Source organism: Lepisosteus oculatus, chromosome 2 (assembly GCF_040954835.1).
Source record: "Lepisosteus oculatus isolate fLepOcu1 chromosome 2, fLepOcu1.hap2, whole genome shotgun sequence".
NCBI classification, from domain to species: Eukaryota; Metazoa; Chordata; class Actinopteri; order Semionotiformes; family Lepisosteidae; genus Lepisosteus; species Lepisosteus oculatus.
The window spans coordinates 43,981,742-43,993,951 of NC_090697.1; the positions used below are offsets into that span (position 1 = coordinate 43,981,742).

General features: G+C 37.2%; 1 protein-coding gene across 1 annotated transcript in view; it reads left to right on the forward strand.

Annotated features, from left to right (window-relative positions):
* The window catches only part of enpp1 (ectonucleotide pyrophosphatase/phosphodiesterase 1), a 52,254-nt gene that overhangs the window by 6,910 nt on the left and 33,134 nt on the right, over window positions 1-12,210 (forward strand). Inside the window, exons 2-3 of the mRNA XM_015351045.2 lie at window positions 6,751-6,817; window positions 9,497-9,622. Of these exons, the coding sequence (XP_015206531.2) occupies window positions 6,751-6,817; window positions 9,497-9,622 (193 nt within the window). The remainder of the gene's footprint in view (window positions 1-6,750; window positions 6,818-9,496; window positions 9,623-12,210) is intronic.

Below are 12,210 nucleotides of genomic sequence, written 5' to 3' on the forward strand. Positions count from 1 at the left end.
TTGTTACCTCGACTGTAAGTGCCACACTATCAGCCATCTTCTCCAAAACTCACGCTCTCTACCACTTAATCCTTTTTAGAAAGCTGTCCATTTTGTCATATAGCTGAATGGCGTGTATATTGCGGCCCTGCATAACTGTGTTAAGTCTGTTCAATTCTGTGAAACCATCTGTTAGACATACAAATTTAGTGATCCAGATGCTGTCGATGAATTTAGCAGCCAATTCTGCATGACTTTGGGCTATCAGAAGCTTGAGAATAGCAGAGCATAACTTGACCACCCATGTTAACATGGCTCCAGAAGGAGCCATCTGACTTCAGAATGGAAAAGGAGCCCAGCATACTCTGTTATCATTCACACAGAGAGGCAAAATGCTTTTTAGGTCACTCTTGTACCATCAGTACACATTGGGATTCATTTTGCCCAGGGTGTATAATTTTCTCTAAAAAGTCTGTCACATACTTAAGTCAATTACTTAAAACATTTCAGAGCTTGTTGTGCGTTCAGTTAGCTATTTACAACACAAATATTCTTTGCAAATTTCATTGAATTCAACTAAATGCACAGAAGCAAGGAATTGTGAATCTTAAGCCATATCAGTTGACTCATCTAACTGTACTGCAAATGTTTTGGCTTATCCGAGTGTTTGGATTCATTGAATTCAGATCTGACACCATTCCATCAACTCCGCAAGCAATTGTCGAGTCTGACAGATTGCACAGACTTAATTTTATTCACAAGCTCTTCCCAAGTCATTGTCTCACACGTCACTGTCCACTGGCAATTTCAGTCTTTCTGCAGTGGAATATGCGGCATAACATTGAACAATGTGCAATACCACTTGATAGGAAGCTTTGAGAGCAATTTTGGCTAATCTTTGATAATTTTCTCATCAATGTGTATTGTCCTTTGAAAGTTTTTAGACATTCCTGGAAATATTCCAGTGATTTGCCTGCCTGGCTGTGTTTTGTTTCTAAGTGTCACTGCAGCTTTGATGGTTTCATAAATTAATTGGACAGAGACCCTCAACAAATGAACAAAGCTCCTCTGAATATTTCTTAGATTTCTCTTTTGTCTGTTTCCCTTGGGCTGCAAGGACATCTGCAGTTTCTTTTGTTTCACCAATCTCAGATGAGGTAAAGGGCCAAACAGGGTTCCCGAGTAAGAAGCAATCCATTATCGCCTTAATGGTTGTCTTTCTTTTTGCCGCATGTTATATTCACATGTGACAACATAGTGAATGTGACCAATCGCTATTAGTTGGGTGCCAAATAATGCCATAAGTTGATTTGTCAATACAGAGATGGAGATCAGGGCTTAAAGAGTGGTTAAGTAAGAGTTATCATGTTTGGACTTAGAGTTATAAAATAAAGCATTTGTTTTAAGTAACACTTCAGAAAATGTATCATATATATAGTTAATAGTTTTCCTTCCAGAAAAATTTGACTTGCAAAAAAATGTTTCTATGGATCCTATGCAGTACCTCCGTGGACTCATGAGCAGCTGAGCAAGGAGTAAAGTAACTAGGGATGTCATTGTGAGACCAAAAGCATATTTAAATTAAATTTAACAGTTGACCAGCTAAGTGGAAAAATATGAAAATCTTTTTTAAATATTTTGCTTCTGAAAGAAAAATCATGAGATGGGAGAAAATGTCCAGGGTTCACCTCTATCCCCATTACTCCACAACAGGGACTTGTGATAACTGAACACAAACTAGTGTTAACTGACTGAAGTAGATAACAGTAACATTTTCTTAATGCTTGCCTAATCATTTTGAAAGATGACTTTTTTCTCAATGGTTATTAAACTTCAAAACTGACTGACTCATTACCCAAGCTGATTTTATGTTTGTGGTTTTTAATTCACTGTTCTTTTGTGGTTCTACTGTAGGTAGGCATTCCATAGTATGTAGATAGTTTTTGTTTTGTCTTTCTCTGTCTTTAGTGATTCAAGTTGGAATGTTTTCTGTAAAACTTTTGTCTTGCAAAGAGTTGTTTTCAATCCTAAACTGCACTTTTTCTTATGGAGTGATGACCTTTAGGAATGTTTTTCTACATCAAATTACAGTGCTTTCCTTCTTACCTAACAGCAGAAGTTAAATACATATACTGTACCAATTAAGCTGCAATTTGATGAGTAAAATCATTTTATAATGTCATGAAGGTTAGATGACAATTACATTGCTTGATTCAGTTAATCAATGTAATAACCAGAGGAAACATTCACAATGTAGACTCATTATGAGTTGGAAGTGATATAAAACATATCAGACAGCCTGATGGGATAGTGATTAGCATTGCTGCCTTGCAGCGCTGGAGCTGTGGGTTCAATTCATGGAGTATATCATTCCTGCAACTCACAGCTGACAATCCACTGAAGCTAAGCAGGTGTGAACCTGGTCAGTACCTGGATGGGAGACCTCCTGCAAAAGCTAATATTGCTGCTGGTAGAGTCGTTAGTGGGACTTATTAGGGACCAGTAGAGGGTGCTCACCCTGTGGTCTGTGTGAGTCCTAATGCCCCAGTATAGTGACAGGGCCTCTTTACTAAAAAAGAGGTGCTGTCCTTTGGGTGAGACATAAAACTGAGGTCCTGACTCTCAGGTGTTTAAAAATCCCAGGGTGTTTCTTGAAAAAAGCAGGGGTGTTAACCTGCTGTCCTGGTCAAATTTGCCATTGGCCTTTACCAAATATGGCCTCTTATTTATCCCCATCTATGAATTGGCTTCAGCACTCTGTTCTCCTCCCCACTGATAACTTGTGTGTGGTGAGAGTACTGTGTGCACTATAGCTGACGTCGCATCATCCAGGTGGGGGCTGCACATTTGTGGTGTTGGAGGGGAGTCCCCATTACCTGAAAAGCACTTTAAGTGGAGTATACAGAAAGCACTATATACTGTAAGTGTAAGGAATGATTATTATTATGAGCATATGTTCTTCTCATAAGTGCATGGGTTTCCTCCCACACTCTGAAAAAATACTGGTAGGCTAATTGTTTTCTGGAAAAACTGGCCCTAGTGAAAGTGTATGCATGTTTATGTCTGTGTGTACCTGTTGTTTGCCGAGCTCCAGCTGCCCTGTGACCCTAAATTGGGTAAAGTGGTTAGAAAAAGGGTGGAGGGAGGGATTATAGATCTCATGAAAATAGATAGTCACTCATTACCAGTTAAACCTGTGACTACCTCATGTCTTTGATTTGCTGTCAAGCACATTGCTGTTGAACACAGTATCCCAATTACAGTTCAACATGTGTTAACTTGTGTTGACATTGGCAAATTATTATGGGCCAATGCAACACTCAGAGGAGTAGACAAGCAGTGTTGTGTTGGAAAATGAGCAGTGTTAGACAGTTAAAGATATACCGTATACTGAGAGACAATTGATCTAACTGAAAGGCAGTGGAAAACAGACTTGTTGCAAGAAGTTGTCTGTATGTTGTTGGGCAGTGAGACTACCCTGTACAACAACGAGGATTTACTGGAACTGAGCATTGATGGGTGTAGTGGTTTGAACATATTGGAATTTGTTGAGAAGAGAGTTAGGGAGCTCATAGAATAAAGAGTTGGAGAAATCAAGCCTTAATTATATAAATACATGAATCAGGCACTCAGCATCAGACATTGATAAAAGTTGCCTAATGTGGGCAATATTTCTAAGGTGAAAGAAATATGTCTTAATCAAATTATTCACGAGTGGCTCGAAAGACAGAAGAGGATCAAGTGTGACTCTGAGATTTGTGACTAAGGCTGACATGTGAATGGGGACTGTTACTGTAAAACCCTTAAGTTTATCCAGCTCAGATTTGATACCCACTAGTAAAATTTCTGTTTTGCCACTATTTAGCTTCTGCGAATTTGTTTTCCACAAAATGTGCTGTTGTTTTTGTTGCATACCTGTTGCTAATTCAGAAACAGTTCTTGCAATCTTTAACCCACACACAAACACATTCACTAATAAGATATTTTTAATTTTGATTAAAAATGAATAGATCAATTGAGGATTAAGCATATTGTTGCTTTTAAGATAATGATGATGTCTTTTTACATACTGTACCTCAAAATGTATCTTTCTGTGGTTCAGTGCATTGTTTCCATTATTTTATTGGAAATGACTACGGTGAAGCTAAACCTTCATAGTAAACCTTATGTTGATGCAAAAGTACCAATAATTATGTTTGTGTTGACTTTTAAGATGCATTAATGGAGGTTTTTTTTTAAAAGAAGCTTAAGTTTCTTTTATTTTTATTTAGGATATGGTCTATACTTTAAAGATTTTGAAAGGATTTGAGAAGCACAAATTAAATGGTGGATCAGTCAAGTAGGAAAACATGAAAAGCTTTTTAAATATTTACCTCTGAAAGAAAAATCCATAGTGACTCAGTTTCAAATCCCTCTGTGATTCATCTTATTTCTGTTCTCTAAAACATAATGTTTTCTCTAGAATCAAAGGAAAGTGGAGAAAAAGGATCTGCTGTGAAACAGTCCTGAAGGAATTTGTGAGTCATGTCTGTTATGAGGAAGAGTCTACTTGTTTGGCACATAATATAATATATAGAATTTAACTGATGGATTAAGAGGTTTCTAACGAATCCCCACTGCCTGAAGCTTTAATTAAAACTTCAAGGGATAAACTGTAACTACGGTATATTAGCCATAGTTTGAATTTTAATTGCAAAAGAACAGAAACAAAGTATCAAGCTACAAAACATATTCTTATAAGTGATTAAAGCATTTGAAACACCTGTTAGCCAGACATGAAAATTATTAAGTTTAAGAAACTGTACTGAGATCATCACAAATTGCATTTTGTTTTTGAGATCAGGCTCCATTTTGAAAAGGAAACATGCAATACAAGCTCTGTACTTTCTGGGTTATGTTTTCAGATAATAAAAAAAAATAAAATGCTATCTGTGCTTAAGAAATAAACTAACAATAACTCGATGTGTCAGATTTCTGAGGGGACACAAGCTAGATATTACTGTAACCCACCTTTCATAGACAAAAACTAAGTGCAAAGCAAACAATACTAAACATTTGGGCTAGCAAAATTCTCAGGGATATGCACTGTTTAAGTCACCTGTGTTTTCTTTTTACTTGGCACTTGAATGACTATTGGTACTGTGAACCACTGGAAGAAATTGACATAGTCTTGCCTTAAACTGAAGGCTAACAGATAATATGAATCATACACTTAGGAACTGAGTAAAAGTAACTAAAGGTTTTAGAACATAAATGTTGTACTTATTGATGCAATCTCCACATACTGTACCAGTAGTTTCAACATGCTTAACCATTTTAACAGTTTTTCTGTGTTCTGTGTAAAAGCTGTTTTTTACTTAAGTGGGTTGAAGGATTCCAAAGAGACAGTATGAACTAAAATTGAACTAAAACTAAAAGACAAAAGTCTGAAACTTTGTCCCTCTATTTCTTAAAGATTCCCAAATACATTTCACATGATTTTATACTCAAGCAGTCTGTTTGCATTTTATTACTTTCCCACATTGTCTTTATGTGGACATACTGTAGAAAGATCCCATGCTGCTGTTTCTGAGTCTGCCACTTCCTCCAACTTTTCTTACAAATGTAAGATGATTTAAAATGCAAGTAAACTGTTTTTTTTTCTTTTACCAACAAACCATACTCCACACTCTTACGGGGAAAAATGTTTATTGGGAAAAAAAGTTATTTTATACATTCAAAAAAGAAATATCATAATTATTGTAAATAAGTCTTCACCTTCTGACTTAAGGTGGTAGTACATCTGGCTACAATTACAGCTGTGTGTTGGGATAGGTCTCTACTAACTTTACACACCTACAGTAGATTTGGCAATATTTGACCATTATGCTTGACAAAAATGTAGAAGATCTGCCAACTTCTTCGGGAAGCATTGAAGGACAGCTTCTTAAAACCATGCCACAAATTTTCGAATGTATTTAGGTTGGGGTCTAATTGGGCCACTGAAGGACAATTACCTTTTTGTTACTTAGCCACTGAAGTGTATCTTTGGTGTATCCAATCAAGTGATACCTTGGTTTGCACCATAGAAGGAAGTGGTGTCTGTGATGTGTACAGTGAGAGAACCTGGTATTAAAGCCTCAGTTATAAGACTAATAATCAGTGTTACATTTCAGAGAGCACTTGGGATGTACTTTGGACTGGATCCCAGTGTTATACTGTACAGTACACCCATGTTTACTTCAGAGAACTGTTCTGAACTGTCATGGATATCAGCCAAGGCATCCCCTGTAACTGCAGAATTTCACAGAATATCAGTGACTAAGATAAACCAGACATATTGAAATTTGGCTTAAATACTAAAATGTCTTATTTGAATTACAATTTGTACAGAGTTTCGTTTATTTATTTTACAATGAAGTACTTATCATGGACTGCAGTAAACCCCCCCAAAATAATAAAATGTAAAAAGTGGGTAGAAAAAATGTAACTAATAAGACCATGGGAGGGGTTTGCTGAAATTAAAACAGTAGAAAACATGATTACTTAAAACACTGCAACTGGTTAGGACCAATATGAGTTTCATTTTTGTTTTGTTGATGTTAGGTCGTACCGGTATTCATTCCATGTCCAGTGCATACAGACCTCTTCTGCTGTACTGTATATAAAGTCAGGGAAATGTTAAGAGGTGTTTGACACAACTTACAGGTATGACATCTTTCTAGAAACAAAGCAGTATACAGTAGCCTGAAGTGTGAGTCTTATGTATTTCATATTTTCTTTCCCTCACAGGTGCTGGTGCTATGTTTGCTGATTATATTGCTGGCAATAATCTTGGGATTAAAACTTCATGAAAGAGGTAAAATGATTTTTCTAAAGTACGGCTACAGACAAGAGGGGACCATTTAGCCCATTTGGTAGTTACAATAGTAGTTTAATGATCCAAAGATCTTACCCAACCATTTCTTGACAGAAACCAGGGTAATGTCTTCAACACCATGGCTGGGTAGCTTGTTCCAAACTTTTGGGTGAAGAATTGCCTTCTGTTCTTGGTTTTAAATGCAGTTCCATGCAGCTGCTCTTGTCCCTGTGGTTCTTATTTTACTATTTATTCTGGAGAAATCCTCTCCATCCAATTCAATACTTTTTAATGCTTATAGAAGATCTATAAAGATCAAGACTATAAAAAGTTCAGTTCATTCAGCCTGTCAGTGTGGAACATTCCCTGGACTGTATGTGGTTGCTCTTCAGATATCACTCCCTCCAGATAAAGTTTTGCATTTTGAATTATGGCTACTTGGAAGCAATTAACCCCTTTGCCCTATATGTCAGTGAAGGGTGGGGTCCAATCAAAGAGCAGTATTACATACCACTTAACAACCCGTCACATAGAATTGTGTTAAAACAGTCTCCATATGCAGAGAGTAACACCAAACAATACAAGAAGGACCAAAATAGTCCAATACCCACTGTGAATTAATGTACAGTAAAGAGCAATAAAATATTGGTTACTCCTAAAATGCAGTGGCCTGAATTCCTACCACCACAAATCCCTGCCGACCATACAATACATGTTAGCTGATTACCTGACCAGGGTGAAAGACATTTCAGACAAACTCACTTGACAAAGAACAGGCTTGGAGAACATAGTTTGACCATAGAAACTGGCAACACTGGTGGCTCTAATTTCTCAGAGAGGACAGGCTACACACTCCCATTGCCAACAGGGAGAAGGAAAGACAGAGATGTACTTACTGCAGTACTGCCAAAAAATACTCTCAGATTAGAAGAGTTTTCCCTAAAGAAATCTTATCCCACAATTTCTATGCCTGTCAGAATCAGAACAGGTTTCCCATCCTACTGGCAGGGGGGAAAGAAACTAAATAGAGCATCAGCCCAGTATGTGATCCCCTGTCACCACCTGAGAGACAGAGAAACTTCTCAAATGTGTTTTTTATGTAAATGTATTATAATTATTACTGCTTTGGCAACTGACATTCCTTGGCCATGCCAATAAAACTTATTGAATTTGATAAAAAAAGGAAACCTATCTTGGGAATTAACTCAAGCCACATAATAACAACTCTTGTGATTTGGGGGACATATTAGAAAGAAAAAATGAGAAATATACTGAATGGCTGGTATGGAATCTGTCAGATAATGTTTTATGTGATGTTTGTAAAGTCTGTTAACTGTTTCATATTAGGAAACACTGTAATTAATTGTATTTGAATACAAACAAGCAAATTTGCATGATGGGCCTGAGCACCTTTCCTTGTTCGTAACATTTATTTTATAAAGTACGGTATGTGCTAGTTTCCCTCCCAGAACTTTTTCTGCAAGATCTCAGATTTCCCATTTGATACAATTAGTGCAAAGTAAAAAATGTTTTAATCAGCTGCAGCTGAAACCACAAAGAATTTATTCTGTGTACACATGCTCTTAAACTCTCACAAATAGGCTTCAATTCCGAGTAGTTATAGTGGGAATTGTATGGCATTAGTTTGGTATTATGTTTTTGGTGTATTTTCGTTTGGAGGGCGATAGCACGCATATAGGAATTCACCAGTTGCATATCTCAGTTTTGGAAATTAGCTCTTTGTCTTCTGTTGACAACATATAGTACCTTTGAACTTGACTTTAAATCAAGGTAGGATTTAAGGGTTTGATAAAGAAAGTGGGAGAAGTTCACAAGTGAAAAATTCAGTAGTATGATAGCCATAAGTAAAAACCAATATGCAAGCCAAGTACACAAGAAAGTAATTTGAGTTTAATATTTTAATGCATACTGATAAAAGCTGCTGATTTCTTTAACCAAATTGTATGGCTAGATCTCTTTTCACCAAGAATATAACACTAAAGGGAGTATAGCAAGCACCACAGTTCACAACTAACATTTTACAAGAAGTACCAATGACAAGGGACATGAAAACACTTTCATAAAATATTAATTAAATTAATCTATCCATCTATCCAATGTCACTAACCACATAGTAGAATATAGGATCCAAAGACTTAACCTGGCAGACAGAGGGCAAAAGGTTGCAACACCCCAAACAATATTCACCTTGGTCAAATTTTATTAAGAAATTGTAGTCTTGCAATGGTTTGTAAATACTATCAAAGCATGAGGCCTAATTAATAGAAAATCTTAGTTGTAAGTTTAGCTGTTATTTTTAATGATTTACTTTTATATATTTAAACAAAAGCAACAGTGAGCTACAATATTTTTATCAGTGTGCACATTAAAAATGGATGCAAACAGTTTTTTTTTTCCCCATCATGCACCCACAGACTTTGGCATCTGACATTTGTTTGAGGTTTGGCTCATGAAACTCATCCAGCACAGAAATCTAGGTGTGCTTGATTTGTGTTTGTACTACACTTGCTTTGAGGGCTTTCCATGCTTCTGTATGCTGTGTGTTTTAGACATTTTCTTTGGGTTTTCTCACTGACAGTTTCCAATGTTTAGACAATTTAATTTGTTAGAAATGTTATTTACCCTTAATATTTTGGCCATGGATGTTGTTTGCTACAGGTCAAGTATGGACATGTGCGAAACACCGTTGTGGTGAAGAACATGTCTCCGGAAGCTATTGCTCCTGCTCTGATGATTGTTTAAGTAAAGGAGATTGCTGTGCAAACTATAATAACATCTGTAAAGGTAAGCTCCATTATGTGGAAGTTAAAAATACTGTTTCTTTTAGAATCAACAATTGCATTACAGTCTGTTATTACTTTCTTGACATACCACACATTGTTTTTGCTTTGTTTTTAGAGTATTGTATCATTCTTTGATTTACTGGTTTCTTTTTCCATTCCACGATTGAAGTTCTTTATAGAATCTCAGTGTTCCCATATTTTGTAAAGATATTCTCACTTTAAAAACATGGGTTTTACAAGCTTAAATTGAAATTACTGAATTTAAAGTGAAATTCGTGTGGAAAAAAAGCAATCAGAATTAAAAATAGAGTCCTAACAAGTGTCACTCAGAGGGCCTTATTTTCTAAAGGATATAAGTGTCCATTCTTAGCTCACTGGTCAAAAAAAGTGGCTTCTCCAATACTTACTCGGCTAAAGACATGTGGAATTAATGCAAGGCACATATGTAATTTCCATATAGCCACAAGGCAGGAAACAGTGCAGTTATTACAGGCAACAAAAATACAGACTGGTGCGGGAGGATAAGGTACTCATGAATGTGCAGGAGTACATTCCTTTGAAAACGTAAAGAGATGTCCAGCTTTAACCAGATAAACATTGTAGGCATCCTCTCACGAGGCACCAATAAATGTAGGTGTTTTGTGCATTTAGGGATAATTATTATAGTAATTGTAGCAGTAAGTCACAAAATGATTCTTTTAGAAGACCAACTTTGCGGGATAACTCAGGGACATACATTCAGGGACATACATTCAGTATATCATTCATTTAGACTGTTTCGTAAATGAACTTGGATTACAATTCTACACTAGATACTCAAAAGCAAGTACATCACTCATAGGAATTAAATTGATTTCAACGGGGGTTGAGGTAATAATTGAATTCTTGAGCTGTAATGCAGAAGGTTGAATAGTCATCCAATCTGTGTGGATTCAGATCTCCCGCGGACACAAAGAAGCAGTGGCAGGCTTGTTGCTGTGTCCAATCGGCATTCTCTGGCCCGGTGCCAAGCAGTGCTGTTTCGGCGTGAGAAAAGTAGGAGAAGTTGCGAAGTGTTGCTGATGCTCTGTGAAGACCGGCTAGTTAGTTCTGGGTTACTAGCAGAGTTTGTGCACATGAGAAAAGTGACTGCGGGTCCAAGCAAGTCACACTCTTTAGACAGGAAGAAGACCGGTTCGTTCCTGATGTAGCACTTGTCCTGAATACTGATGTTCAGCTGTCCACAGTTCTGACCGTAGTTCACTTGTTGATCAGGTGAGCATTCGCTGTGGGTTCACGAGGCTTGCTGCTGGGCTAACCTTGGGTGGATCCTTTGGTTATGCGCTGGTGACCTCCGTTCTCGACTCTTAGAACAAAGGAAAGTCCTGACACTCGGACACACTGGCCGTTACGTGATTGTCCGAGCTGAGTCTGAGGATGTCCAGGAGGAGCCCTGAGGGAGCCCTGTGCTGCCTGTTTTACCTGGAGGAACTACGGTCGTTCATTGGTTGAAAGTTTCATGGGCATTCGAGACCCACGTGGGGTTAACCTGCCCTACCAGTTCCTGATTGGCTGAGGATGAGTAACAATGCACTCTGACCTTAGGGTTGTAAACAATCTTGGGATGAGACTCTCCCTTGGAATCTCCCAGACAGTAAGGCGCCAGAGATGACCATTTGTTAGGGTGGCTGATGTGTCTCAGCTTTGGGAGTTGTTCCTTATCAGGACACTCTATCAGCTAGAAAAACACCTTAATTGTGAACCAAATGGAATGGCCTCTCTGTATCCAGCACCACTTGATATGAGAGACAGAGGGACTGGCAAGGGAGCAGCAAACTTAATTCCTATATTTTTAATAAGCCTTGCCGCTACAACATCAAGAGAACACAGTGCAAAACAAGTAAAAGAATTGTTTAGCTTACATTAATTGTACCCCTTTAATGTGTGGGTTTAACAGCAACTATGTGCCCTCTTTCTAACTTACTGTACATGCATGGAGTGATACATTGTGAATACTTTAACCTCTCTTCACTACTGTTCTGGCTGAACTCTTGTGAAGTAATTGGATTGGGAGGTTCTGGGCACGCAATGTGGATTTTGAAACTAAACTAAGGGCAGACAAAAAATGTTTTGTCATGCACAGAAATAAAGGAGAATATGACCTTGATTACAGTATGAGTGTCCTTTGCAGTTGCTATAAACATTGAGCCTCTCATTTCATCTACTGCAGTGCTAGATTTATGGAATACTGCTGCACATAAACCTTGAATATCTTGGAGATTGTACAGTTTCAGTAATTACTTCATATAAACAATGCATTTTTTCAACATATAAATACTGTTGACATACAAAATTTTGTATTTTAGAAATTTCTGTCTTTGTACTTAAATACAATAAATTCTCATTTTAATGCATGGCCATTTTACTAGATAAAATTTAAATTAACAAAAGACGGAGGCACAAAGGGTTGTGGGGCCTGCAAAAAGCTATTCGCCAATAATCTGGCCTCTTCCAAGAATATTATTCTGTGTTCATTATGGAATCCATGTTTAAATAATGTTAATTCATTGTATATTTTACAGTAAGCTTACTTAGCCCCTTATCACATCC